The sequence below is a fragment of the Trichosporon asahii genome, assembly GCF_000293215.1.
Source record: "Trichosporon asahii var. asahii CBS 2479 unplaced genomic scaffold scaffold00050, whole genome shotgun sequence".
NCBI lineage: Eukaryota > Fungi > Basidiomycota > Tremellomycetes > Trichosporonales > Trichosporonaceae > Trichosporon > Trichosporon asahii.
The window spans coordinates 221,214-247,227 of NW_014040874.1; the positions used below are offsets into that span (position 1 = coordinate 221,214).

Here is a 26,014-nt window from a genome sequence, read left to right on the forward strand (position 1 = left end):
GGGTAAGCAGGGATGTGCAAACGGGTCGACAACGGAACCCACCACGCCAGAACTCTCTCGTCAGCCGTGACAGCCGGTGGTACCAGTCGAAGGATTGCAGGTACTCGCGAGTGTGCATTCATGAACGCCGGAATTTCATTACCAAAATCTGTCGGAACAATCACGATCTGTCGCCGGGCAGCCCAGGATCTCAATGACTGGCCGATATCCTGTGCAGTAGTGGGTGAACGATTTCTTGGGGCGGGAGCGGTCTGCAACGCCCAAGCACGGCAAACAAGGATACTGTAGGCAGAGCGTGAGCTTTTCATGTCTTGCCAGGGCTGAGAGCTGAGCGTCGTCAAGCCAAACGTACGTCACGTCGACTTGAGCGGCACCCACTCGTCCTCTCACGGTGCTGTCGCCGCCTCACATGTCCATCGATCTTGACTCGATCGTACCTCTGTGTTCGACTTGTCTGGGCCCTCCTCTGAGCCGAGGAGAGACGAGGCCACTACCAGAGGAAGAACTCCGAAGGACGACGCCGGGCCGCCGAATTATGCATCATGTGTGTTCAGGCCCAGGAGGTGGTATGGGACCAGAGGTACCAAACCTGTGACATGCGCCGCTGCAACCCACTCCTCGATTCCACTCCGATTTCGCGGCTCGCGGGTCTGGCACAGCCTTCCCACCACCACCTCTAGTAGCTGCCTTGTTTGTGGTGCACGCGCACGTGAATTTGGTCAAAGCCCGGAGGCTCGTTCCGACGCTTTAGACGAAGTTTGGCTGCGCATACGTTGGTGGCGACCCATCACCGCGCTGCGCGGGAACTGGCAAGACGGCTGGTAAGTTACATGTGGGAGCTGGAGTCACGGAGTAAGAAGCACTGGCGTTGCGTTGGCTCATCAACTAGCGGCACTGGTTTCCAGTTGGTCCCGGGGCGGGGTGAAACCCAGCGACCCGAAGTGTTCAAGCCCGACCGCACTTCAGTTCCTCTCGACCTGGAGACCCAGCGTCCCGGTCGGTAGTTTTGGTGATGGAACAACGGTAACAGCGATCAGTGATCTCAGTACCCCTTGTCGAGTGCCCGTCCGACGGTCTTGGACGGGGACAAGGAAGCGGACCGGGGTACAGCAACGAGGTAACAAGGGGTCGGTACGTCGGTACGTCGGGTCGAGTATGCTTACCCCTTGGCCGTTGCTGTGCTTCACCGAACCAGAACGTAATGATCCAGTGGATCCGCGCTGTGCATTGGCCGTTGGCAGATGCTGAGCATTGGTCTCGTGTACTCGTGTGGATGGCGAGGAAATCGGGAACGGGCTGGTTACGTGTTTGGGTTTGGACAAGGGCGCAACAAGCAATTTTAGACCCTGAACCCAGCGACGCCCTGGTTATGCGCGCTTTGTGCCCTGGGCGGAGGACGGGGAAGGCGAGGAGGGCGTGCGGCTCGCGCGTTCACGGCCAAGGCCCTGTGTCGCAGGCCGACACAGGGCAGCGGCAAGGGCCAGGGCGGCTCACGGCCACATGTGTCGCCGGTCCCAGGCTGCCGAGCCCCTTACATCCTTCCCTTCCCTCCCTGGCTCCTATGCTTCAACCGCCCACGCTACCACGCTGCTGCTCCATAAGAATGGAGCGCCGATACGACGCAAGGTATGGCGCACTTACGCATACACCGACCTGATTTGACCTAGACGACCTGGGTCTTGGACCGAAGAGGAGATCTGCGCAGGGAGATGCAGGGATCCTGTGCGGCTCCAAGAGCCACACCTACCTGTTGTTCTCATGCAGCTCGGCATCCTGGGGCGCTTTAACAGGGCGAGAACTCGACAGGACGAAGCGCAGGGCTTGGGTCCGCGGATTAATTTTTACGATAAGTGGCACAAGAAACGCTGCTGTGCCCTCTTCTTGGGCGTCCGATGAAGAGACAGCTCTTGGGCCCTCTGACGTATTCAATGCCGAGCCCCATGACTGGCATTGTTGGAGTCTGACGACGGAGGATTGTAGGCGTCCTGGGCGTAGGGAGTCTCGGTGCACGGCACCATTCGGTGCGGGGACGTTCCCGCCCTCGGGCTGGCCAGCTCGGAAGAAACCATGGAGCTTCCTCTGCCTATCGTCGGCGAGTTTAGAGCGCACATATCGCTCCGCAAGCCCTGGTCTGATCTCACTAGTCACTCGATGTTCCACTGCCTAACCTTGAGACATCGTTACGTATCGATAGCGGGCAGCTCTCAGACGGTAAGCGGCAGGGGCTGGACTAGGGAGCTGGGTATTATAGTCTGTATGGTTTGCGTATCGCACTGCTGTTTGGCGTGGCCATGGTGGGATGGGACAGAGGACGACAGTCGTAGGGAAGCTCTTGCGGTCGCATAAACTCTATCGTTAGTTTGGATGCGATTCGGTTGCCTCGCCAACGGCGAATGTTGGTGCCGCCTCTGACTTCTGACGCACAGTGGCACCATGCAGACATCATCTCGGTCATGATTCAGGGACCTTCAGGGTTTGGGCACTTTTTTCGACCACTTGGGTTCGGGACCTGACACAAATGCCCTGAACCACCCTGACTCCGTCACTTTGGTCACCAAGTCAGACTAGCGTCAGTTTAACAGAAGCATCTGCTAATCCTTGGGTCCTTGCGTCGCCCTCCTCGGTCCTTGGCGTGGAGCTGCAACGCACCATGGGCAACACGCAGCACCGCTTGCATTCGTAGCGCGCTCCCCCATAATCCACCGCACGCACCTCAGGACGCACACACAGAAGGCACAGCGCTGGTCTCGCACCCTCTGTACCTCTTCGTTGCAGGGAGGGTTCAATATGTCTCGAATCATCACTCGTTGACGTACGCGCCCTATCCCAAAGTCGGCATTGGCGCATTGGCGCCGGCGTATGGCGCACCCATCCGTCCCAATACTGGAGAGAGCCGGGTTAACAAGACCGCACATTGGTCGGGCATGGCGGATTCGACAAACATGGCGCTACATGGCAGTCACCGGCGATATGCCCGCTCGTTTGCAACTTCCTCAAGGGCGTCGGGGTCGCCAGCATTGCCCGCAGAAGCCGGCAGGGGTGAGACACTTATCTGAGGGCCACCCAAAGCTGAAGGCGCAGTTGACGAATCCTGGTGGCTCCTAGTCTGTCCTGAACGATTATGTCGATCACTTTGTCTGAAGGGAAGGGGGGGGGGAGCAATTCCGCTGAATCTTGGTTCGCCTTGGCCCACTCGACCCACTCAACTACATGTAGGCTGTCAATGCAGCGTGCTGCCAGCAGCAGTTCTATTAGGCAGGGGGAGCATTTGGTTGATGTGATGTTCAAACAGAGGGATTAGCGACCTACCGGCCAGCAGCTGGCGGATTCTGGGGGGACAGGTAAAGATCGTAGCGTCGGCGAGTGCCATTTGGATCCAGCGGAGCCTCATGAATATCACTGCATTCAGCGGACTGCGTTCAGCGTGCTGAAAGACGGTCCCAGCCTCACCCGTCTGTCTTAGGGCCGGCGCGGCCACAGGCGGGACAGCGGTAACATGAGGGCACGGGCTCGGTACGGGCTGATACCAGCGGGGTCTTTAAGGAAGCGCTGACTCTGAGGCCGCCTCTTGGGTGTGATACCAGCGACCAAGGTTTCAAAATCGAAAGGCTGGGACCGGGCTGCGACCGCTGGAGGAGCGCTTGGGAGGCACCTTGCGTAATGAAACCTAAGGCTCCATGGCTTCGGGGAGGGAGCGGCGAGGTCTGTCGGGACTCGTGAGCGCAGTCAGAAGGCTTCATCCGCGAGTCCGGGACCTCGCTAAGGGGACAGAGGAGAAGTGCTGGCGCTGTCTGTCATCCCCGCGTAATGAATACCACGGACTTGACAGTGCGCTGTTTGTTTCTTAACGGTGGCCGATTGACTTGGCAGAAAGGGAGGGCAGGAGCACTGCCAAGCTGCTGATGACTCGGCACACGAGGTTCTCGGCACGTTCGGCGCCGACCCTATTGTGTGGTCGTGTTCGTATCTGCCGATTCAATGTGTATTCATTCTTGGGACATTTGTGTTCGTCGAGAAGGCCTTCGTTAGTTTGTCGGGGGCCGGGAGATTTTGCCAGACACAGCACCGAAAACACTGCTGGTGCTTCTGGCACACGGCACATTTCAGCTTTGGTGAATGGTACCTGTGTTGTTCCTCTCTCGATAGCGCCAGGGGAGGGTAGATGTTGCAAACCTTAACGAGGTGTCACGTTCCGTAATGTTGAATTGGGATAAGGTGCGTATCTTCCAATAAACTGTAAAGCACCTTGGCTGCGCTGCCAGGCTTCACACTCCCTTCATTGCCTGAACAGCTCCGTTACAGTTTAATGTTCCTTAAGAGTCTCATGGAGATAAAGTTGGTGGTAGTCCTGCTCGCGAGGGAACCGCAGGGGCAGCGTTATCCGCACGCGCTGCACGCGGTAGCTAAATCCACCGGGTGTACGAGAGTAACGAGAGCGCGCAGAACGTGCAGCCTTCCCGGGCTGGTAGCTTGAACGTGGCAGCCCAACTCTACTTCAGCCTTCCTCAGACGTCGTCCCTTCCGTCCCCTGACCCTTCCGACGCTTTCCCAGCGCACTTGAGTTTCCACCCGTCCGCATCGGCAGCCCCAAAGAGCCCAAACCCAGTCCCTGGCTCTCCCGAGAGCGCCCGCAGTTCAATCCGACTGCATCCACTGCTCTGGAATATTTCGCCGAGCAAGCCACAGGCCCAGCACCCACCTCAACCAAAACTTAATCGGTGTGCGCGTCATCTCCAGTCGAGCGCCAAGCGTAGCCAGAATGAGGCATGCTGCGATCAGACTGCAATCAAGACTGCAATCAACGACCTAGCCGCACTGCGCTCTACAAGTGCTCGTGGAGCAGAGTAACGGAGGAGTGGGGGCCACCCAACAAACACAGGCTCCCCCAACCGAACATCGACCCTCGTGGTCTCATTCGCTGTATTGAACCTCTCTGGCCCACCCCAACTCTGCGCCGTACCGAGACCCAACTGACCGGGCCGTGACGCCTCACCCCTGGCCCTGGGCAGGCAATCTCCCCTGCCTTTCCTGGACGGATGATGTGCACCGAAAGCAACTGCAGGAACAATGAATAGGCAAGCTGTGCAAGCGCACGCGTGCACATCAACGTTCTTATGGGTCCGGCCTGCGTGGGAGGGGGACGGGTAGTCTCCCAAAGTCTACGAGCCGGAATCGCACCCCGGTGAACCCGGCACACTGCGCGGCCATGTTTACAGGTGGGCCGCTGCGCAGCGAAGCCTGGAAGTCTGCTCTGAACAAGCTTTCGGAGGGCCCTGAGGGAACGCGCAAGGGCCGTACAAAGTGCATTAGGGGAGGAGAACGGTCCAGTCTGACTGACGCTTCATCCCCCTCGTTCGTCTTCCTACCAAGTTGTCACTCTGTGGTCCTCACTTTCGGACGAGATCTTGGCCCACGACGACGAGCGCAGCTAGCAGGTCTGGATGAGGGGAAGGTCTGTCGCAGTCTGCCTAATCAGGCTGTTTAGCGACTGGATGACGCCGTAAATATCCGAAACTTTTCCGCATTACGATCCGCGCTTCTCCTCGGTACTGGGCGGAGGGCGGCCGTAGACAGCTCGAAACACTATCCTTCCCCGTCGTTCTGCTGCACGACGATCAGCGTTGACAACGGCGGGCACGGTTGCACTCCCGTTCTCACCGCTCTCTCACCAACACCACACGCACCACACTCATCACGCTACACTAACTCTCGGCACTCACACTAGCATGCGCTTCGCCACTGCCGCTTTGTTTGCGACTGCCGCCCTCGTTGCGGCCAAGGAGGCGCCGCTGAACGACAATGGCAACACCGTTGACGACTCTTACATCGTCAAGTTCAAGGATACCGTCTCTCCGGAAGACGTTCAGCAGCACATGGACAACCTGAAGGAGTGGAACGACAATTGGCCTCTGCGCGGCGAGGCTGGCAATGGCGGCATCCGTGTCGACAATGACAACGGCTCGGGCGAGTCGGGCTCCCAGGGAGACGGCAAGGACGACTCGAACCAAACCGATGGTGGCGAGAAGACGGACGACGAGAGCAAGGACGGAAAGCAGGACTCTGTTTCACAGGACGACACTACGCAGCAGCAATTCGACCCCTGGCAGGCTTCGCTTGAGGACTGGCAGAAGCATTACGAGCGAGTCATCAGCGGCATCTCGCACGCTTGGTTCTACCAGGCTATAAACTACTTTGGCTACTCGGGCCGCTTCTCCAAGGAGGTTCTCGAGAAGATCCGCAACGACGACCACGTAGCCTACGTCGACAAGGACCAGGTCGTCAGCATCTGAGAGAGCTTGTCGCTGCTTCCTCACCGCTCACAGCTAAGCTCTCACATCGTCTTACATCGACGCCACTCTGCCCCTCTGTATCACTCCCCGCCATCCGGCATGGCCCTGTCTCCTGACATCTGTATCGCTCCGTAAAGTACATGAATACTAATATGTAGTTGTGTCGCCGCCTGGTCACTAACACGGTCATCTCCCCGAGCTTTCTACTGATAACTACTTAAGTTTACACCTCACACGCACCAGCTCGCGAGCTCACTTGGACGGCCACTCGTACCCGTTCTGACAGTAGGCATGAATGTCCAAAACAGTCCGGTTGAACATCGCCCACTGCCACCCCTCCGGCACCTTTGGCTCCTCGACACACGGCAGCGGCTTGCCAATCTCCTCGGGTGCTGGTCGCCATTCGCACCGCGGGTTGCCGACAAAGGTCTGAAACTGCTCCCAACGGTACTTGCCCTTGTCTGGGTTGCCGCCGCCGCAGGGTGCCGAGTCGCGGTACTGCGCCGCGATGAGCGCGTAATCGTATGGATTCGATACGTCCTTGATGAATGCGTTCAGGGCGTCAACGAGGGAGCCCAGGGACTCGGTGGGGACGGCTTGTACGAAGTGCATCGCCTGGAGTTAGCACACCTCCAATATGCTGAAGGCCGGAAAGACCCACGCGCAGGGCGCCATCTCCTCCGCACTGCAGCTGCTCCCTCAGCACTCCGCAGACAGCTTTCCGACCCGCTCTGTTGATCAGCTCGGTGATAGTAGATGACTCACTCAGTCCCACACCACGACTTAACCATCTTGATGATGTCGGCGGTTGGTGAGGGACCGTTCGGGCTTGTGAAGAGCTCCATCAGCTCCTCTATCTGCGGTTTATCCAGCTTTCCGGGATCTGTTGGTGACGCCGTCGCCTTCTCAGGTGGAACTGCGATCGCGATACCGGCTGGGTACCACAGGTAGGTGCTGCTGTACGTCGCCTGCTGTGATCGCGCAGGGGTTCCGCAGCAACAAGGCGAGAGTGTGGAAGTCGCAGTGGCGGTCGATGGTAATGGGAGAACGGCCTGCAGCTGCTCCGTCTTTCGCTGAGATCCGGGCGGACAGCAGCGATTCCACGGCGCCTCGGGGTAGTCGAACGGTTTGCACTCTGGCTCAAAGGACATGCCGACACAGTAGGTCAGATTTGGCGGTGGCGTGAGGGAAGGGGTTGGTGGAAGGAAGGGCGATGATGAGCAGCAACTGCACTTGAACGGCCACCGCATCTGGGATAGGACGGACGGGAGCACTCTGATGGGCGGGATCGCGGTCTCGGAGGGTGATCTGGCTGCGCCGGTCCGAAACTGGCGTATGAGTGCAGAAAGCGGTGGTTGAACAATGGACAAGGAGAAGAGAGTGAACGTCAGTCATCATATTCGGATGCGCGAGGAAGATGCGCAACTCAGGCCAGAACCAAGAGAGGGTAAGATCTGCGTGCTTGCTTCCTTCCTTTGTCAGTTTCGTCGCTGCCGTTCTTCTCTCTTGCGCCGCCCCTCCATCAGCCGTCACCTGGTCGAAAGAAGTAAGAAGAGATAAAGCGATCGGGTACGTCCGCAGTGACTCGCCTGACGCCTTACGCATCACGTCCGTTCGCCCCGCAGGGGCCAAGGGCACCTGAACGCCCGCCGGTACCTGACTCCGCGTTCGCTGTCCTTGTGCGCGTCGGCGACACCCAAACGCGGCCCGTGCGCCCCAACTTTCGCGCCCCCCACGCCTTCTCCAGCTTATCCGATCTGTTGACGTAGTCGCGCCGCGCAGGCGGTGTCCAACTGAAGCGCTCGGCGGTAAACGGTTATGACAACAACTGAACATTTTCCGGGGCGCGGGGTGAGAGGTAAGCTTAGCGATAAGGAGCCGTAATTCTTCGCTTTGATCGTGTTCGACAGATTTTGCGCTTCATGTGGCGAAGATCAGCCCTTGAGGTCGTCTGTAATCGATCGAGGCTATCCAAGGCTCGCGCAAGCGTCTCAAATTTCCTGTTCCACTGTTCTTAAGCGCAGGCTCCCGAGATTTATCGGAGCGCTTCCTCCCAAACGGGTTGCGATATCGTCTGCCCACCGGAGACCACCGATCGGCGGTGCTCGTCAGTTCACTGGAAACAGTCGAAGTGGCAGTCCGTTCCTATAGCATCTCCTCAAGCCCATTCGCTGCCACATTGCTCGCTCTCGTCCATAAACCGCGGACCTGAACAGAGAACTTAAGATTATGGCGCGTGGCGGTGTGCCTTGGGTCGCGCTGAACACTGTCACGACGGACCTGGATCCACGGGGTGAACGGATCGGCAGTCGGCATGCTCTTTTGCATGAACCGGACTTATGAGTCGCAGAATGGTCACGAGACCGATGAAGTAGAAGATGTATCGGATCAAACGGTTGGAAAAGATTGGACAGCAAAAATCATCTCCGATATCGAAAGTGCGATAGGGACGAGGCCGGGAGGCGACCGGCGACCGGACGTTGGATCGCGCGACTCCCCGTGACGGAAAGTCGCCTGGTCGGAGATGAGTGTTGCAGTATATGGGCATTCTAATGCGTCTAGTAATGATTTTCCATTTCTGATTAGGAGATTGGACATGGACATGGCCGTTGCCGCCGTGTGCCGCGCCGAGGAGCCCCAGCGGCACTGCGAACGGACCGGAGCGGCAACCTGGATTCGAAATTCATGTGCCGACACGTGACTCCCACCCCCACCTGGGGTGCAGCCAGGCTGAGCATAGGGATACAGTCACCACCGTCATAGCAGTATACCGAGCGCAGGAAAGACTCCGCTCTCATCGGCATACCGCCCGCGGCCCGCTTGCCTTGGGCATCCCCAACAACCGCCCCCACTGTCCACCGCCGACACAGGTCTTCAGGCTACTCGAACCACACGTCTTCCTCAACTTTTCTCATCTCCTTCTCCCATCGTCACCATGCTCTCCGCCTTCCGTGCAGCGAGCCTTCGTGCTCCCCGAGCGTACCCGGTGAGTAGCCCGCAACTACATCGTGCTGGACCACTGGATGGCGCACCAGTCATATCGCACGCCGCCATTGCCGCCGGCATCAAGGCAAAAGGCGGCACTCGAGTTCCCAGACCACGTCATGACAAGAACGCATACTGACAATCGTTTCAGCTGAACGCCATCGCGATCCGCGGTCTCCAGACCGCCGCCGACAAGAGTTCGCTCCACAAGGATGTCGTCGAGGTTCCCAAGGAGGGTGACAAGCCGGTATGCATTCTGAAAACGAAAATCCCGACTTTCCGCTGACTTTCCGTGCAGTTCAAGGTCCAGCTTCCCGAGGACTCGTTCCACGCCTTTAAGTGCGACCCGCCCTCGGACCAGACCATGGTCACGAAGGACGAGCTGATGTGGATGTACGAGCGCATGGTGAGTGCTGACCGAGGTCGCGGCGGTCGCCCGACTGCGATCACCCTATGACGTTTAGCTGCTGGGAATCGGAAATCCTGACACCTCCCAGTCCGCTATGCGCCGAATGGAGCAGGCCGCCGACGCTCTCTACAAGAGCAAGTTCATCCGTGGATTCTGTCACCTCGCCATCGGTCAGGAGGCTGCCTCCGTCGGTATGGAGGCTGCCATCACCCCCGAGGACCTCGTCATCACCTCGTACCGTTGCCACACCTTTGCCGTTCTCCGTGGAGGAACGATCAAGGGTGTTCTCGCTGAGCTGATGGGTCGTGAGGACGGTATGTCGCACGGAAAGGGCGGCTCCATGCACATCTTCACCCCCAACTTCTTCGGTGGAAACGGTATCGTCGGTGCCCAGGTTCCCGTTGGCGCCGGTCTTGCGTTCGCCCAGAAGTACCAGAAGAAGCCCAACTGCACCTTCGCTCTCTACGGTGACGGAGCTTCCAACCAGGGACAGGTCTTCGAGGCGTACAACATGGCCAAGCTCTGGAACATCCCGTGTGTCTTCGTTTGTGAGAACAACAAGTACGGAATGGGTACCTCTGCCGAGCGTTCGTCGCAGAACACTCAGTACTACACCCGTGGTGACCAGATCCCCGGTATCCAGGTCAACGCCATGGACATCCTCGCCGTCAAGCAGGGATGCGAGTTCGCCAAGGAGTGGACCACTTCCGGCAAGGGTCCCCTTCTCATGGAGCTCGTCACCTACCGTTACGGTGGCCACTCCATGTCCGACCCCGGAACCACCTACCGTACCCGTGACGAGGTCCAGCAGATGCGTGCTGCGCACGACCCCATTGCCGGCCTCGGCAAGTACATCACCGAGTGGGGCGTTGCCTCGGAGGACGACCTCAAGGCCATCGACAAGGAGGCCAAGGCCGAGGTCGCCAAGGCTGTTGAGGAGGCCAAGAAGAGCCCCATGCCCGGCCACCACGAGTTCTCCCACGACATTTACGTCTCTGGCACCGAGCCCGCCCACATGCGCGGCCGCACCAAGGACGAGATCTACCCCAACTAATTTAATCCTGTACTGGCAGTCGAGAGAGCAGCCTTGTTATGAATATTCGCATTAGACAAACAACCCGGCGCTCAGATGTGGTCTCGCGACGATCTCCACTACGGCTGACGAATCCTGTGGCCTGAAATCGCCGGCCGATACCGTCGGCTTTGAGCGACGAAGAACTATTCGCCCCGGAGAGAAGATGGCCAAGTATCCTTGTGTACTGAGCATAGATATTTATTGCTTTGTGGAGGGACAGGCGCACTGACGACCACCATCACCGGCCTCTTCGTTCTGGGATAGCTGACAGGCGGAGTGGGGAGCTTTTTTCAGCTTGAGGTGACAGACCTCAATGAAAGATGGGACCGGGCTCTCGATGTCTGTGCAGTGGTCAAGCAAGTCTCATCTCCTGGCAGGACCCTGTCCTGATACTTGTCTTCTCTCAGACCTGTCGCGCAGCCCGCGCGCGAATGTAGACCGTGTTAGTTTCCGCGAGAATCGCGATATCGCATAGTCGCGAAACTACCTGAGTGTCACCAGTTGAGGAAGGGCAGGTCCATACTATGGTATCTTCCGAGTTATTTCGAACAATCCACTGTATCTTCGTCATTGGTTTCCTGTGCACAGTGCTTGAAATCTCCAGAGTGACAGAAACAAACGCTTGTCGTTGGTGAGCCAAGGGCGGTAGTTGCTCGGAAGGAAGGCAAACGCCAAGTAGTATCAGACGTGCACACAACGAAGCTCCAATTTCCCCCTTATATACTGTGCACCACACATGTTTCCTTGTTGGTGCGACGCTGCAATGCTCATGCATGCTCCGCGGTGTGCTTGCGGGACAAGCATGCTGTTTCCTCCGTGTGGTTGCCACCGCCCGCCACCAGATTCGCTCCCGCCGGAACCAAACAAAGAAGTCACGCCTCGGCTGGCCTTGCCAGTCTCGTCAGCTGCACATCGCCCTGAGCTCAGTACCACCACAACCAACACGCCTTCTACGATCACGACGACTGACGACTACTAACGACGACGAGACGACATGGGACTCGAGCCGGGTATCAGCGCGTGAGTGCCTGTCCAAGTACTCTTCCTTCCTGCTCCGGTCCATTCTGCTCTCTTACCGTACGCACGCGATCTATCTTAGTTCGATCGCTAGGCCTTCCCTCACCACCCATTCCAGTCCTCGTATCGACTGAAGGAACCTACCCAGCTAACAACAGACACGGGGTATCGCGAAAGCTGAACGACTTTGAGATCGGCAGACCGCTCGGCAAGGGCAAGTTCGGGCGAGTGTATCTCGCGCGGTTAAAGGCCCAGAGCGGCTTCTTACTAGCTCTCAAATGTCTCGAGCGCGCACCGATCGAACAGCATGCCACGCTCAGCACGCAGGTTGAGCGCGAGATCGAGATTATGGCGAACCTCAGGTCAGTATGCATCGACCAGCAGTTCAAACAGCCAAGCTCTATGGAGCCGGCCTGGCCTGAAGAGCTCCTAATGCAGGTGACCCAGCTGACTGGCAGGCATCCCAATATCATTCGGCTGTATGACTACTTTTACGACGAGCGGCATCTGTATCTCATGATGGAGTACGCGGGCTCGGGCGAGCTCTTTCACCAGCTGAACAAGCGGGGCCGGTTCAGTGATCGTCGAAGTGCAATGGTAAGTACTTTGGTAATCGTCCTACCCTTCCCTCCCCAGCCATGGAAGCCCAAGACTGTAGCTGACCCACAGTACACGTATCAAGTGGCAGAGGGTCTTGCTTACTTGCATTCGAAGAACGTCATTCACCGCGACATCAAGCCCGAAAACTTGATGATCGGGCTGAATGGCGAGATCAAAATCGGCGACTTTGGCTGGAGCGTGTACTCCCCAGAGGAGAGACAGAGCACACTGTGCGGCACGCCGAGCTACATCTCGCCGGAGATGCTCCTTGGCAAGCCGCACGGTAAGGCTGTCGACGTCTGGGCGCTCGGTGTTCTCGCGTACGAGATGGTCACGGGAGACGAGCCGTTCGCGGGCAATGATCAAAGGAGTGAGTACTGCCCGACGCGGCTGCAAGAGAGCCCGTGTCTCTTATGGTGCAGCGGCGAGAATATAGCTTCTCGCGCCGGAAATGTAAGCTGACAACGCAGCCGTTCATCGACGGATATGTAACCGCGACGTGCGTTTCCCGCCATACGTGACAGCACACGCCCAGGACTTCATTCTCCGCCTTCTCGAGCTGCGACCGGAGGACCGCATGCCACTGACGAGTGTGAGGGAGCATCCGTGGATCGTGAACAACGTCGTTCTCGACTAAACCACCCGGCGTTTGCCGTCCTGCACGAGCCCCGAACAGGGTGTCTCCTGTGGCCAGGGGTAGACCAAAATAGACTCATAGAGAACCGGTCGATGTGCAGCAGCGCTGTCGACGGGGGCCATTATGCTTCACGATGTAATGACTGCAACGCATGCGATGGTGGGCTGGGCGGCTGGACAGAATGACACCACGGGTACAGGCAGGCCTGGACGCCGCCAAGCCACTGAGTCTCGGGAAGCGCTCCAATCCCAGCCACTCATCACAGCCACGGCGTGATCAGCGATACGAGATGACACGACGAGTCCCCACAGCAGAGAAGTTCCCAAAAAATCCATGGGTATGGCATAAATGCTACAACAGAAGATGCAATTATAATGCGTAAGATAGCTTGGGGAAGATATCAGAGGGGTGATTCGGGAGAGAGCAATTTCGTTGACAATGCAGCTCTGAAACAAGATGGGAATGAGGGGTGAAGCACAACTTGATGGAAACAGAAAACACTACCGCTGACGAGCAGCAGAGGTGCTCGCCGACATGAGGAAGCGGCGGAACGCGCTCTGCCTTGGCGGCTGAGGCGGGGCGGGCTTCTTCTTCCTGCGCTCCTTCGGGGGCGGGCGGAGGGCGTCGAGATCAGCCCAGGCCGTCGACACCGGTACACGCAACGACGACACGGCCATTGGCGGGAACTCGTATTCGTCGTCGTTGAGGACCTTGGGCGGGCGGAAGGTGGGATACTCCTCGTCGGTAGAGTAGGACAAACTCGGATCCGGCATGGCAATGAGAACGGCGACGTCGACGTATGGCTGATCCTCTGTCTCAGCCTCATGGGCGGGAACAGCGACGGAGACGGGCTGGAGTGAGCGGGTGGCTCTCGAAGAAGCTGCAGAAGCAGCGAGACCCACCTGTAACCCGACACCCATGTTCTTCTGCTCCTCCCAGCCGATCTCCTCGTCGGCCTCCTCGGCGTACTCGCCTCCAACCTCTGCGTCCCAGATCTTCGGCGTAGGTCCGAGCTTCTTGCGCCGTGTGCGACCGGCAGTGTTGACGCGCGGCGCGCCAGGCATGTCGTACAGGTACCCGTCATCTCCAAAGACAACGCGGCCGTCGCCTCCACCACGCGCCGCGGCTAGCAGTTGCTGCCGCCGGTGACGACGCAGCATGATCGTCGTAACACCCGCGGCAAAGACACCGCACGCAACGACGGCGACCACGACGTATTGATACGTCGCAGCGACGACGCTTTCGTGGTCGGGGTTCATGGCGGAGAGCGTGGAGGGGTGAGAGAAGGTGGGCGCAGGACAAGAGAAGGCGAGAAGTGTGACGCTCGCCTTCGCGAGAAGGAAACGGTACCGACGGCGGAGCGCTGGCGGCAGGCGGCGGGCGGGATGTGAGTGGAAACCGGGGATTCCACTATTGTTGCGTGACCTTTTGATCCATATGTCGCACGGGTGAGGTGGCAGGAGAAGAGTGTGTAAGCAAAGAGTATGGACAAGTGATGACAGATGTTCAGGTCGCAAGATGAGCCGCTCGACACCCTGTAGGCGGCAAAATGAGGTCCTGTGCTCCTGGCGCTCTGAGCCGCTTGGCACTACATCATACCCCTCATTACAAATTTTACCCTGCCATTAGGATCTCCAGTGGTTCCACTTCTAATCCAGTCGGGGCTGACGGTAAATCTGGAATGCACGGCGTTCACGTGAGTGCCCTTACCCCACCTACCTTGCACACCAGGCTGGAGGTTCCGTCCCGCACAGCGCACGATGGATGTACGGGACCATACAACTCGAAAGCTCATACGGGCCGCTCTTTGCATCAATTGGGCGTTCAAAGCGCCCACTGGGCCCGAGTGCTATATTCATTGCTGCATAGTATGTGGTTTTGAGTGAAACAGAAATGGCACAACAGGAGGACCCGTGGAGGCTTCGGGGAGAGACTATAAAAATGCGGTATGGACTGATGGAATATTCTTGCTTTTGGGATGGTTGGAATGTGCAATGTCGTTCTTTGGGGGCGTCAGATTATCGTGCGGTTGGTCTGGAAACGACCTCTTATGTGGCGCGTTATCCACGCGCGGCGAGCCACCCGAGCTCGTTCATGAAGCGGTCACGAATGGGCTGGAGAGCGTGACGGAAGCCGATTACCAGAGGGTTCTCTCGCGTAGAGGGTGGGGCAGGCATGCTCATCGGCATGGCCCACGACACCGACGGCGCGGCCGCTTGAGTTGTCTGCGGGGGCTCGCGAGCGAGCTGGTCAAGGCCGTCCGCCCAAGACTGCGCCATCGAGTGAGGGAACATGCCGCCGCGGTTGTTGACTTCATCACTGATGCGAGTGAGCCATGTGCCCCATGTCGTTAGCACGAGATTGGCCAACTCGAGGAAGGGCCGGGCGCTCGTGGGCGGTCCGTCGGGAACAATTGGCAAGATCTGGAGGGCGTGTGCTGTGAGAGCGTGCAAAAGGTGGTAGAGCGTGTTCGGCTCGACGGGCTCCTGCGTGGACGAGGGCTGCGAGAAGAACTTGAGGTACGTGGACGCTGTCTTAGTAAAGTTGTCGACCTGCTCCTCGACGCGGTTCCATCGTCGTGTAGCAACGTATCCTTCCTGGACATCCCATGACCCGGTTGCACGGCCGATCTTGGCCACGATGCGCTCCAACTGCTCCAGACAGTTGTCCAGCGGCGGCTGCGGGATACGACGGAGGATACGAGGTGCGAGTGATGGGTCCTCATTGATGATGTCCATGAGAATAGGAAGGTGAGAGGTTGAGGGAAGCGAAGCTAAGGAGAGTCAGCATGATCGGTCACCTTGCGACTTACCGAGCAACAAGCCGAGATCTGGACCATCCGAAGTCGTAGAAGATTCCTCGGTCTCCTTGCGGATGCGCTTGATCGCCTTGCTTCCGGCAATCTTGCGCTCACGACGGTCGTCGTCATCCATTCGACGGCTTGACAATGAGGGCGATCCAACTGGCGACGAGGAAGATGACACTGACGATGCGCGGCGTGTTCTCTTGTTGGACAGGGTCGGGATAGGCATAGAGGACGTGCGAGGAGGTGAAGCACGCTTCAGTGGTGACGACGGACCAGCTGAGCCAAAGCCAGGCGATGTCAAGCCGGGAGACGTCACTCCAAAGCCGTGGTGAAGACCGTTGAACGCACCTGGGCGAACGGGCGACCCAAGAGTCATCCCAGGCTGTCCGAACCCGAAGCTAAGCGGCGACATGGTCGCCGGTGCGCCAAAGCCGATCATGTTGGGGGGGTGCTGGGTGAGGGGATGGGCCATGTCGTGGGGAGTGCACTCCACAAAGTGAAGTGGTTCTTTATGGCCCTAGTGTCGCTCAGCGGGTTGACAACGATGAATGGTGATGAAGCGTCTGAGTGTTGGGACATCCACTGTGGTCAAGCCATCGGTGGGTGCGGGGGCCAGGGTGTGATTCAGTGGCAACTGAAGCGGCGGAAGAAAAATTACACGTGTGCGACTGGTGACCCTGTCTCACCTTCTGCAAAGCACCACCACAGCGAGCACTTTGACATTGATAGACACAGCTCACGCACGTTAACGTCCAGGCCGACTGCTGGCGACACTGAAAAACTCGGAAACGAGACGAAATCTCTTTGACTTCAACGCATACAAAAGAGGGACGCCAACATGACGACCGCTCAAAAGGTGAGTTCATAGGACCCGTCTCGTGTGACCTCATGCTGATCCGACTTCTCCTATTGCGATGGAATTTCGAACCGACAGATCAAGGACATTGAGGATGAGATGGCGAGGACGCAGAAGAACAAGGCTACGGAGTGAGTTGGCCATTGGGTAGTTGTCGAGGGCTTCACTGACCGTCAGGTACCACCTTGGCCAACTGAAGGGTTCGTTGCTTCTCTTGTCGTGGCGAGCGCCGCTCTACAGACGCATACTGACCTCAGCCAAACTTGCGAAGCTCCGCCGAGAGCTGATCAACCCTCCTGGTGGTGGCGGTGGTGGTGCGGGTATCGGTTTCGACGTCGCGCGAACTGGAGTAGCCACGGTTGGATTCGTAGGATGTGAGTGTAAACGTGATTGTTACGCTGACCTCAGTTCCGTCTGTCGTAGGTATACGGTTCTTGGCTGGCATTAACGATTAGGGAAAATCGACTCTGATGTCGGGTCTGACGTGAGTGCAGCAGCTTCGATTTGCCAGCTGACAGCCCAGTGGCACTCACTCTGAGGCCGCTTCGTACGAGTTCACGACTCTCACGACTGTTCCCGGAACCATGGTCTACAACGGTGCCCGCCTGCAGATTCTCGACCTTCCCGGTATTATTCAGGGAGCCAAGGACGGCAAGGGTCGTGGTAAGCAGGTCATCGCTGTCGCGCGTACCTGTAACCTGATCTTCATCGTTCTTGACGTTCTGAAGCCGCTCAACGATCTGAAGATCCTGATGGACGAGTTGGAGGGCATGGGCATCCGTCTGAACAAGAAGCCGCCTAACATCACCATCAAGAAGAGGGAGACTGGTGGTGTGCAGATCACGAACACCGTCCCCTTGGACATTGATCACGCCACCATTAAGGCGGTTCTGAACGAGTACAGGATGTCGTCGTGCCAGGTTTCCATTCACGAGCCGAACGCGACCATTGAGGACATTATTGACGTCTGCGAGGGTAACCGGTGAGTGCGAGTTTGCCTGCCACGGCTGACAAAACAGAGTGTACATTCCGATGGTTTGTGTTCTCAACAAGATTGACGCCATTTCCATTGTGAGTAGCGCCTGACGTCAAGGCTGACAAAACAGGAGGAGCTTGACCTGCTTTACAAGATCCCTAACAGTGTTCCGATCTCGTCCAAGCTCTGGCTCAACGTTGATGACGAGCTCAAGGAGGAGATGTGGAAGAAGCTCGAGTGAGTATCTTACGTGCCATCCCATCAGCACTGACGGGTCAGCCTCGTTCGTGTCTACACGAAGCCGAAAGGAAAGCAGCCCGACTACACGCAGCCGGTCGTTTTGCGCCGCAGCCGCTGCAAGGTCGAGAACTTCTGTGACGCTATCCACAAGGACATCAAGCGGCAGTTCAAGCACGCCATGGTTTACGGTACATCAGCCAAGCACTCGCGAGGCCAGAAGGTCGGTCTCGACCACGTGCTGGAGGATGAGGAGTGAGTTTCTGTGCTGCGCAACGTCGCTGACAGTTCCCAGTATCATTACGTTGTTCAAGAAGTAAATCATAGTCTGTACATGCATCGTTTCCTCACAGGACGGGGTTGTTCGCAATGTCCGTTCAGCCCACCTCAGGGTTAGGCGTGTTACAGGTTGTCACCGTGGGCGCCTGCCTATCACACGCTGGCTGAGGTCTCGGCAACATCCGAAATAGGTACACGCGCCGTGAACCAAGACGAATCAATGCGTTACTGTTACACTACCATTGATCTCCCTCGCATGACTGACGCGGCTGTCGAAGTGGCCAGGCCTTCGCAGTTATAAAAGAAATCGGTCACACGACAAGTCGGGTGGCCACAGCACACACAGACCACCATGGCGTCTGCGCAAGATGAAGGGAGCGTGTCGAAGAAGCGAATCGTCATGTTCGTCTCCGCCGTCGGAGTCGGACTTGCCAGGTGAGTGCGGCCGGAAATTTACAGCACCTGTCTTCGGACCGATCGGCATGGAATGACGAGCTAACGACGTTCTAGCGGCTCAAACTATGTCTACTCAGGTTGGTCGGCGCGCCTTATCGCTCTAACGATTCAGGATATGCTCCACAGCTTGCGGCCAAGCTCAACATCACATCAACGCAGTCGAATCTTGTCGGACTTGGCGGCAATCTCGGCGTCTACCTGACGGGTCCGTTGTGAGTGACACACGACATGTGGGTGCGCAAGGCTGACAGGCAGCTGGGGCTACATTGTCGACAAGCATGGACAGCGCATGTGAGTTTATCATAGCACGAGCCCATCTGACGAGCTCAGGCCGCTGCTGTCCGCGACTCTGCTCAACTTCTTCGGCTACCTCTTCATCTCTTGGTTCTATCGAGGGGTCATCCCAATCCGCACATCCGATGACATCGACACGCCCGCGTCGCCGCTGCTCCTCGGCCTGCTGATCCTGTCCATGTTCATGACGGGCGCGGCAGGCTCGGCAGGTCTGGCGGCCGGCATGAATGCTGTGGCCAAGTCATTCCCCGACAAGTTACGCGCGTCGGCAACGGGATCGGTCCTGGCCGGCTTTGGTCTCAGTGCATTCTTCTTCAGCCAGATCTCTCGCACGCTCGGAGGCAGCACGTCCGGTTTCCTGCGCGTGCTCGCCATCGGCACCGCCGTGCCCATGTTCATCGGCGCGATCCTCGTCAAGCCATACCCGCCAGCTCAGCCGAGCGAGTACGAGCCCGTACACTGCGACGACCCCGACGACCACCGGGACGCCGACCTCAGTCTCTCGCGCCAGGTGTCGCAGGGCGTGCCCGCCGAGACGCTTGCACAGGACCCACCCTTCGGTATCAGCAACGACCTGGAACTCGCGCGCAGCTCGTCCGGCTCGCTCGCCCACCGCAATCACGAGCACGACGGCGACAGGGACTCGTCTCCGCCCACACCGACTGAACCGTTATTACAGCGCAGCATCGGGCACAAGCGCTACGACTCAAACGAGTCGCTGCCTCCAACCGCGATCCACTATTCGCCCTTTGACCTCATCGGCCGCACCGACTGGTACCTGCTGTTCAGCATTTTGGCGATCTTGTGCGGTATCGGGCTCGAGTGGATCAACAATGTGGGCGTGAGTTATTCACCGCTAGGCTTGCCGTTGTTTACTGACCGCAGGCTGTCACGCTCGCGCTCGCTCGGGACGGCTGGGACTATGATCCCAAGAAGGTCAAGGTGCTGCAGGCAACGCAGGTATCGACGATCTCGATCTTCAACTGCCTTGGACGTGTCGTCGGCGGTGCGCTGAGTGACTTCATGCGTTTGCGCTTTGGGATCAAGCGGGTGAGTACCGTGTACCAAGGCCGTCGTTGTGACACTGTGACTACCGCTGTGACTTGTCACTGTCGGAAGCTGGTCAATCCTCGCATACGCCGTAATCATCGGGGCATCGTTTTGGCTGACCTCAGATCTGGTTCCTCCCCCTCGTCGCGCTCATGTTCCTCGGCAGCCAGGTAGCCGTTATCGACACGGAGCAGGTGAAACACCTGTGGATGGTCTCAGCCAGTCTCGGCTTCGCCTATGGGTCGCTGTTCAACGCATTGCCAATGCTTGTGCTGGAATGGTTCGGAATGAGTAAGTGTCTTCCCAAGTCACCGCACTGGCGCCGCGCTAGATGTTCGAGAAGGGCTAGATGGGCTCGCTTGGTGTGCGTAGGAGATGCGCGATGTGGGAAGCGGCTATGGATGCGGGGACGCGGGGCCCACACTGTTATCGGACAATGTCCGATCGGATCTGTATTGTCCGGTGCTCGCAATCATGTGTATCTGGTGACTTCGGCGAGCTTCCGAGCCGACGTGCCGGTGCACCCGGCGTATCCGGCACGTAGCCGGGTGCGTGCGTAGAAAGCCGGTCCTGCTCGGTATCGTTGGGGGGATAAGGATATTTCCGTGATCTGGTGGAGAGAGCACGAGGACACTCGGTGTTGTAGTGCTGAATGCCGGGATTCCCTGGCTGATCTCATCGATCGCTCCCACGCACCCATCAGAATATACGCGGTCTACCGGTTCCCTCGCCTAACGCAACCGCTACAATGAGTGGCAGTAGTGGTGGCTCAGGTGGCTATGTGGCTACGGAAGAGGCTCGGTGGAGCGGATGAGACAAGGTCTTTGGATGCTGACACGCAGCCCACTTCAGCCAGAACTGGGGTTGGACTTCCGTCGCGCCCATCATCGGCGGGAACGTCTTCAACATGATCTTCGGTAAGTGTTGCTTGCCGATTGTGGTGAATTGAAGTTGGGATGGGTGTGACGCAGCGGCGCATCTGACGCATCTATGACGCATGGTGTCGCTCGCCAACAACATTGTTTGGGGAGTCGGTCTCCGCGGCGGATTTCCCGGCGAGCGAGGCGCGATCGTAGCCGTACCCATGAGCGGGTGTCACGGTTGTGCATAGAGTTGGAGCTGGCCCAACCCGTGGTCACTGTTGGAGCGTTTTTGGAGCCTTGGTTATCCGTGTTGCAATGGCTGACATTCGAAAACAGGCAAAGTATACGACTCGAACACAGTTGGGCGTGTCGGGGAGCCCTCCGACCTGGGCCTGCCTGGCCTGGGGCATTCGATACGACGCTCCAGCATCAGCGTCGGAGTTGCGCGAGACGCTCGAGACATTTCCGGGGCGCTCGGACCGGTCTCTCGTGCAGTGCGAGCAGCGCTAGGCGCGTCAGGGCCTGCCCGTGGCGTCGTCACACGTGGTGGTGGGGCCAACGCTGGGGTGTCAGGGCTCGTTGCATCTGCGGGAACGGCTGGTGACGCTGCCGGACCTGGTACCATAGTTGCTCAGTTTGCGAGAGCTGGAACCGGGTCTGGCGACAGGTCGCATGAGTGTCTCCTTGGCGCGGCATGCTATGCGACCGCGTTCAAGGTTTCTTCGCTCGGCTGCGTCGTCGCTCTGATCCTCGCTATCATCGCGGGCGTGCGCCGCGAGCGCCGTGCGCACAGGCGATAACTTTCATATTCTCCTAATATTTCGTCTTTCAGTCCACATCCATCGCCATAGTCGTTGCAGAAGGTGAGATAGAGGATCACGTAGACACAGCTAGAGAACGAATAAACAAGACAGTCCTTAATCAATTTTAGAATCTCCGTAGTCTCCAACCCCAGCCACAGCCTGTCCGCTAGTGGCTCACGAAGTAGTCGTAATCTGGCATCATCGCTTGCCATAATTCTAGGAAGTTAGAAAATCATGTACGAGATCTGGTGTTGATCGCATTAGTGCGTGTGGATTTAGTATATGCGCGGATAGCAACAGGGGACGAAGGCGGCAGAAGCAAACCGGGATCTCTGCCTACCGGTGGATGCTGGTGGGGTATGCGTATCTCCATCAGCCGCTGTAATGGCCTTGGAATAATGCTGTCACCATTTTGGATGAATCGGAGACAGGTCGGTTGTAACAAGTGGTTCATGTGGAGGAAGGCTACGGTGTTCTGGCTAGGCTATAGCAATAGCGGAGTGGTGATGGAAAGTGGAGAGGTTGAGCGGGGGAGCTAGTCCCGCCGGTCGGTACGGTGAGGGTCCGCCCAGCGCTAACCGTGAGTGGCCGTGCTGTTTCCTTGGATCCTGTTTCCCCAAAGATTTAGAGGAAGGCTAGTGCGCCGAGTGATCGACAGACACGGTAGACGCCCTGCCCTAACCGCGTAGCGTGTGTAGCCGGTGGCATATGCGGCGTGTACGGCGGCGCTCAGACTTCTGCCTTTTGCCTCGAGGCGGGCTCAAGGGACGAGGCGAGGTATGCGGGCGTGTCGTGCGCACGAGGCGGGACAGGGGGGGGGAGGGCCAGGTCCAGGTCCGAGGCATGCATGCAAGCCAGCGCACAGATGAAGCGCAGAGGAAATACCCCGTACGCCTCGTAGAGCTGGGCGGTGTGGCTGCGATTCTGGCTCCAACTGATCCCAGTAAAACCAGAAAGTCCGGCCCGGATGCCCAGATCAGAGACCGCCCAGGGCAGGCAGCACGGCAACTTGATATAGCCTAGCTGTGGTCACGTTGTTCGTCTTCCAAACGAGCTACCCGGCCGGTGGCAAATCATGTCCATATCCGCACTCGAGTCTGCCTGGGCGAGTTAGCCGCTGGCAGGTCAGATGTCTGTCCCCTCAGGAGCTCAGGAACAGGTCAGGGCAAACAGGCCCGGCCGACCTCTGGCTGTCAGCCAGCGGCGAACGCACGCGCACAGGCAGACGCACAGACCTCCTCCGAGGGCCTGACACCTGCCCCCGTGTCGTTGCTCGTGGGGGAACCCTTTCCGAGGCCCTCGCCATGTAGAGGAGGCCGAAGAAGAGAAGGAGCCCGAAAACGATGCGGCGGGAAATGTTCAGAAGGGCCCGGGTTGTAAACAAGCGGACGCCTGGATGCGCCCAACATGGCGGCGAGCGGGCAAAATGAAACTCTAATCGATCGCTGAGCGGCAGATGACCTAACGCTGTTAGGCTGCGGTAGTTGCCAATAGGTTATTGAATTAGAAAACAAACGTGGCCGTGCTTAGCGCAGGCTAATCGCAGACATCGCCGAAGGACTGCCGATGGCCCCGCATTTTTGAACATGAGCCTCAACCTCAGGAAACTTCAGGTGCCTCCTTCAGGACATGAGGTTTTCCTTCAGGACACATGCATGCGCGCTGCATGATTCATATGATCAGCAGTGCAGCTGCACCCGGGAGCCAAGTACCCGATCTCGTTTCCAGCAATCTCCAATCTCTATCTTTGGGGCGGGGTGGGGGAGCCCAATGATCGTTGTCGCCACCAATGCCACCGATGCGCCAGCCCGGCCAACTTGCGGAGTGTCGGGTTCGCCGTATGAGGGTCCTTCCTTCAGCCGAGGGGTGCCGGGCTTGCGGGCCTGCACCGGCGTACCGGCGACTCTCTTTCTCCTCACCCGACAACGTCGCGGACCGGCGGTTGGGGTTGTCCGACGGCTGGTGACGATTGGTGGCCCGTCATGGTCGGGGTGGCTCTCAGGAGGCTCAATTTTTGACACACGCCGCCGCAAGCCATGCAAGGGGAAGGGGGACTAGGAGACGGTGACAGGCTGGGCTGAATACGTCGCTTGCGTCTGCGATAGGCGTCCGCAGGCAACGTCATGAATGCGATACGACACCGCAGTAACGTCTCTGGTAGCGCCGTAGGCCATCAGCCCCGCCGCTCCGAGTCTGTTGCGGCAGGCACTAAGCCGGAGCTGCCGTAGATAGCAGTGAAGCAACTGGGGAGACCGAGAGGGGTGATTAAGGGTTTGATGGTTGACCCACTTGACGGGGTGCGCCATATGCGATACGGTGGTGGATCAAGTGCTCGTATGCATCACGCTGTAGTAATGGAGAGGGCGCGCGGCAAATGGAGTAATGGCCCGGCCGGCTATCAAAACGTAACCGATGGATTAATAACCGGTTCGTGTTCGTCGAGCAAACCCTATCCTGACTTTGCCCTCCCCCTGCCCCTGTCCGCCAAAGGCCCTCAGCCTCAGCCCCAAACCCTTAGCACGGCACCGGGCGAGAGCGAAAGAGCGAAAGAGCGAAAGAGCGAGGCGATTACAATCATGAGATAGCGACTCACTCGCCAGCTGCTGCCCATTCACCCCCGCAGCAACATCCTCATCATCATCATATCCACCTCGTCCTGTGCACTATCGCAGAGCTAGCCATATACGCGACCCAACACCACCGCCTCCTGTCCCGCTCCCGACCCCACACATATCTCCCAGCCTCGTCGGTATCTTGACTCGTGTCATTGCCGCATCCACCCCCTATTACTCCACCCACTACGCACGCACTAGCTTTCAAGCCCCCCAAGCTCTAGACGCCAGACGCCCAACTCCGGTGCACCGGCAACCTCAACCGCATCCCCGCATCCTCAGCAACCATCTCCGCCGAACCCAAACCAGCGAACGCCTAACGCATCAGCCGCATCAGCCGCATCAGCCCCCCTGCTTTAGCTCTTAATCATCGCCTTCTGTCCCCCGGTCCCCCGGTCCCTCGTCTCCCTCAACTTCTCTTGTTGTCACCAACTCTTTTCCACACGCTTGGACCTCTTCGGTGCCCCCTATTCCGGCCATCATCTAGGACCTACCCACCCCGCACACCCTTGACTCCAGGACCTGACAGGACCTGCGGGAACTCTGGACGGACCTGCGCTTTCCCCAAACCTTTATCCACTCTCAAACCTCCGGCAACCTACCACACCCGCCACATTGTTCTCAAACTAGTTTTTAGTGTCCCCTTTAGGCAGGCTCATCAACACTCGAACCCGCCAAACCCAACCCGCCAAACCATCTGGACCCGCTGAACCAGGCCACTAGCACTATCCGTTTCGAACAGCCAAGGCCTTCAGCTTTAGTCCCATCGACGCAATCTACACACGCATCGACCGGTACTGCAGCGGCGCATCAAGCTAGAAACGACGCACCTGCGTGTCCATACCCACGACCCGCGCCTCACGCTCAACGCTCGCAGGTTGTGTCGTTTCTCCTCCTCTTTAAGCGTCCACATTCCTCGACCTCTCGAGTATCAGCGAGTCTTACACCAGTAAACCTCACGCCTAGGTGCCGTGGCAGATGCCCCCCGTCTCGACGTCTCTGCGACGCATCCCCACCGTCGGCCGGCCCCAACTTAGTCCTCCACCCCGCAACATGACCGTGACGTCGCCGCCTCCACCGCAGCGCCCGCACCACGGGCACGAGCGATCCGCGTCGACTTCATCGGCGACAACCCCGTACATGGTTGCGCTTGCGGGCTGGCCCGAACCAGTGTTCATTGCTGAGGCGCGCGAAACTTGGGAGAAGAAGCACTCGCGCCCGCCCTCACCTGTCGGCGCGCACGCCAAGCTGCCGCCGCTCTCCGGCGAGATTCGCGAGGGTGTGCGGCTGCCGGACCGACTTCCGCCTCTGTCCTCCGAGGTTCGCGAAGGGGTCTCTCTGCCATCAACAGCACGCCCATCGACCTCTCGCCAATCGTCGCCGAGCAGCAGCCCGTCGTTCCCGACTTCGAGCGCGCGGACTACTACCGGAAACAACAGCCCAAAGTCCAACGGCTCCAGCCGCGCATCTCCGGCCGCAGCATCAGCCCGCCACAGCACTCCTCGCCGTCGCACGCCGGGTATGTCGCCAGTGCGCATGCGGCGCACCAGTCTGCGCATGCCCGTGCCGCCGCCGCCGCTCGCAACCGTGCCTTCCAGGACCCGCGGTATGCTGCCGGTGCAGCCGTGATCGGAGCGCGTGGGGGCCGAGTCGCGCTGCGCGTCGCGCCCTCCTGGGCCAGCGCAGGCGGCGACGCCACCCCGGCAAGCGTGTTGAACAAGCGCCTCCCGAATCAGCGCGCGATGCGCCCTCCGCCACTCTATGCGACC

General features: G+C 58.5%; 8 protein-coding genes across 8 annotated transcripts; 5 read left to right on the top strand and 3 right to left on the bottom strand.

Annotated features, from left to right (window-relative positions):
- Window positions 1–5,726: 5,726 nt before the first annotated feature.
- On the top strand, window positions 5,727–6,290 carry A1Q1_01289 (uncharacterized protein; the record flags this gene model as incomplete). Its single annotated transcript, XM_014324362.1, has 1 exon — window positions 5,727–6,290. One exon carries the CDS (start codon window positions 5,727–5,729, stop codon window positions 6,288–6,290), a length of 564 nt encoding a protein of 187 aa, XP_014179837.1.
- A 252-nt stretch (window positions 6,291–6,542) lies between these two features.
- A1Q1_01290 (uncharacterized protein) lies at window positions 6,543–6,902 on the bottom strand (the record flags this gene model as incomplete). Its single annotated transcript, XM_014324363.1, has 1 exon — window positions 6,543–6,902. The coding sequence occupies one exon, from the start codon at window positions 6,900–6,902 to the stop codon at window positions 6,543–6,545; it is 360 nt and encodes a 119-aa protein (XP_014179838.1).
- A 2,323-nt stretch (window positions 6,903–9,225) lies between these two features.
- Window positions 9,226–10,738, top strand: A1Q1_01291 (pyruvate dehydrogenase e1 component alpha subunit, precursor; the record flags this gene model as incomplete). The annotated part of the gene is made up of 4 exons (XM_014324364.1): window positions 9,226–9,276; window positions 9,427–9,522; window positions 9,574–9,681; window positions 9,740–10,738. 4 exons carry the CDS (start codon window positions 9,226–9,228, stop codon window positions 10,736–10,738), a joined length of 1,254 nt encoding a protein of 417 aa, XP_014179839.1.
- A 1,015-nt stretch (window positions 10,739–11,753) lies between these two features.
- Window positions 11,754–12,812, top strand: A1Q1_01292 (uncharacterized protein; the record flags this gene model as incomplete). The annotated part of the gene is made up of 5 exons (XM_014324365.1): window positions 11,754–11,779; window positions 11,977–12,138; window positions 12,235–12,373; window positions 12,446–12,746; window positions 12,799–12,812. The coding sequence occupies 5 exons, from the start codon at window positions 11,754–11,756 to the stop codon at window positions 12,810–12,812; spliced, it is 642 nt and encodes a 213-aa protein (XP_014179840.1).
- Window positions 12,813–13,513: 701 nt separating this feature from the next.
- On the bottom strand, window positions 13,514–14,272 carry A1Q1_01293 (uncharacterized protein; the record flags this gene model as incomplete). The annotated part of the gene is made up of 1 exon (XM_014324366.1): window positions 13,514–14,272. The coding sequence occupies one exon, from the start codon at window positions 14,270–14,272 to the stop codon at window positions 13,514–13,516; it is 759 nt and encodes a 252-aa protein (XP_014179841.1).
- Window positions 14,273–15,073: 801 nt separating this feature from the next.
- Window positions 15,074–16,291, bottom strand: A1Q1_01294 (uncharacterized protein; the record flags this gene model as incomplete). Its single annotated transcript, XM_014324367.1, has 2 exons — window positions 15,074–15,786; window positions 15,850–16,291. The coding sequence occupies 2 exons, from the start codon at window positions 16,289–16,291 to the stop codon at window positions 15,074–15,076; spliced, it is 1,155 nt and encodes a 384-aa protein (XP_014179842.1).
- Window positions 16,292–16,657: 366 nt separating this feature from the next.
- On the top strand, window positions 16,658–18,208 carry A1Q1_01295 (cytoplasm protein; the record flags this gene model as incomplete). Its single annotated transcript, XM_014324368.1, has 8 exons — window positions 16,658–16,675; window positions 16,754–16,806; window positions 16,853–17,049; window positions 17,131–17,159; window positions 17,215–17,657; window positions 17,769–17,888; window positions 17,931–18,143; window positions 18,184–18,208. The coding sequence occupies 8 exons, from the start codon at window positions 16,658–16,660 to the stop codon at window positions 18,206–18,208; spliced, it is 1,098 nt and encodes a 365-aa protein (XP_014179843.1).
- A 311-nt stretch (window positions 18,209–18,519) lies between these two features.
- On the top strand, window positions 18,520–21,630 carry A1Q1_01296 (uncharacterized protein; the record flags this gene model as incomplete). The annotated part of the gene is made up of 7 exons (XM_014324369.1): window positions 18,520–18,602; window positions 18,701–18,835; window positions 18,930–19,758; window positions 19,803–19,967; window positions 20,093–20,258; window positions 20,810–20,884; window positions 21,167–21,630. 7 exons carry the CDS (start codon window positions 18,520–18,522, stop codon window positions 21,628–21,630), a joined length of 1,917 nt encoding a protein of 638 aa, XP_014179844.1.
- Window positions 21,631–26,014: the final 4,384 nt, after the last annotated feature.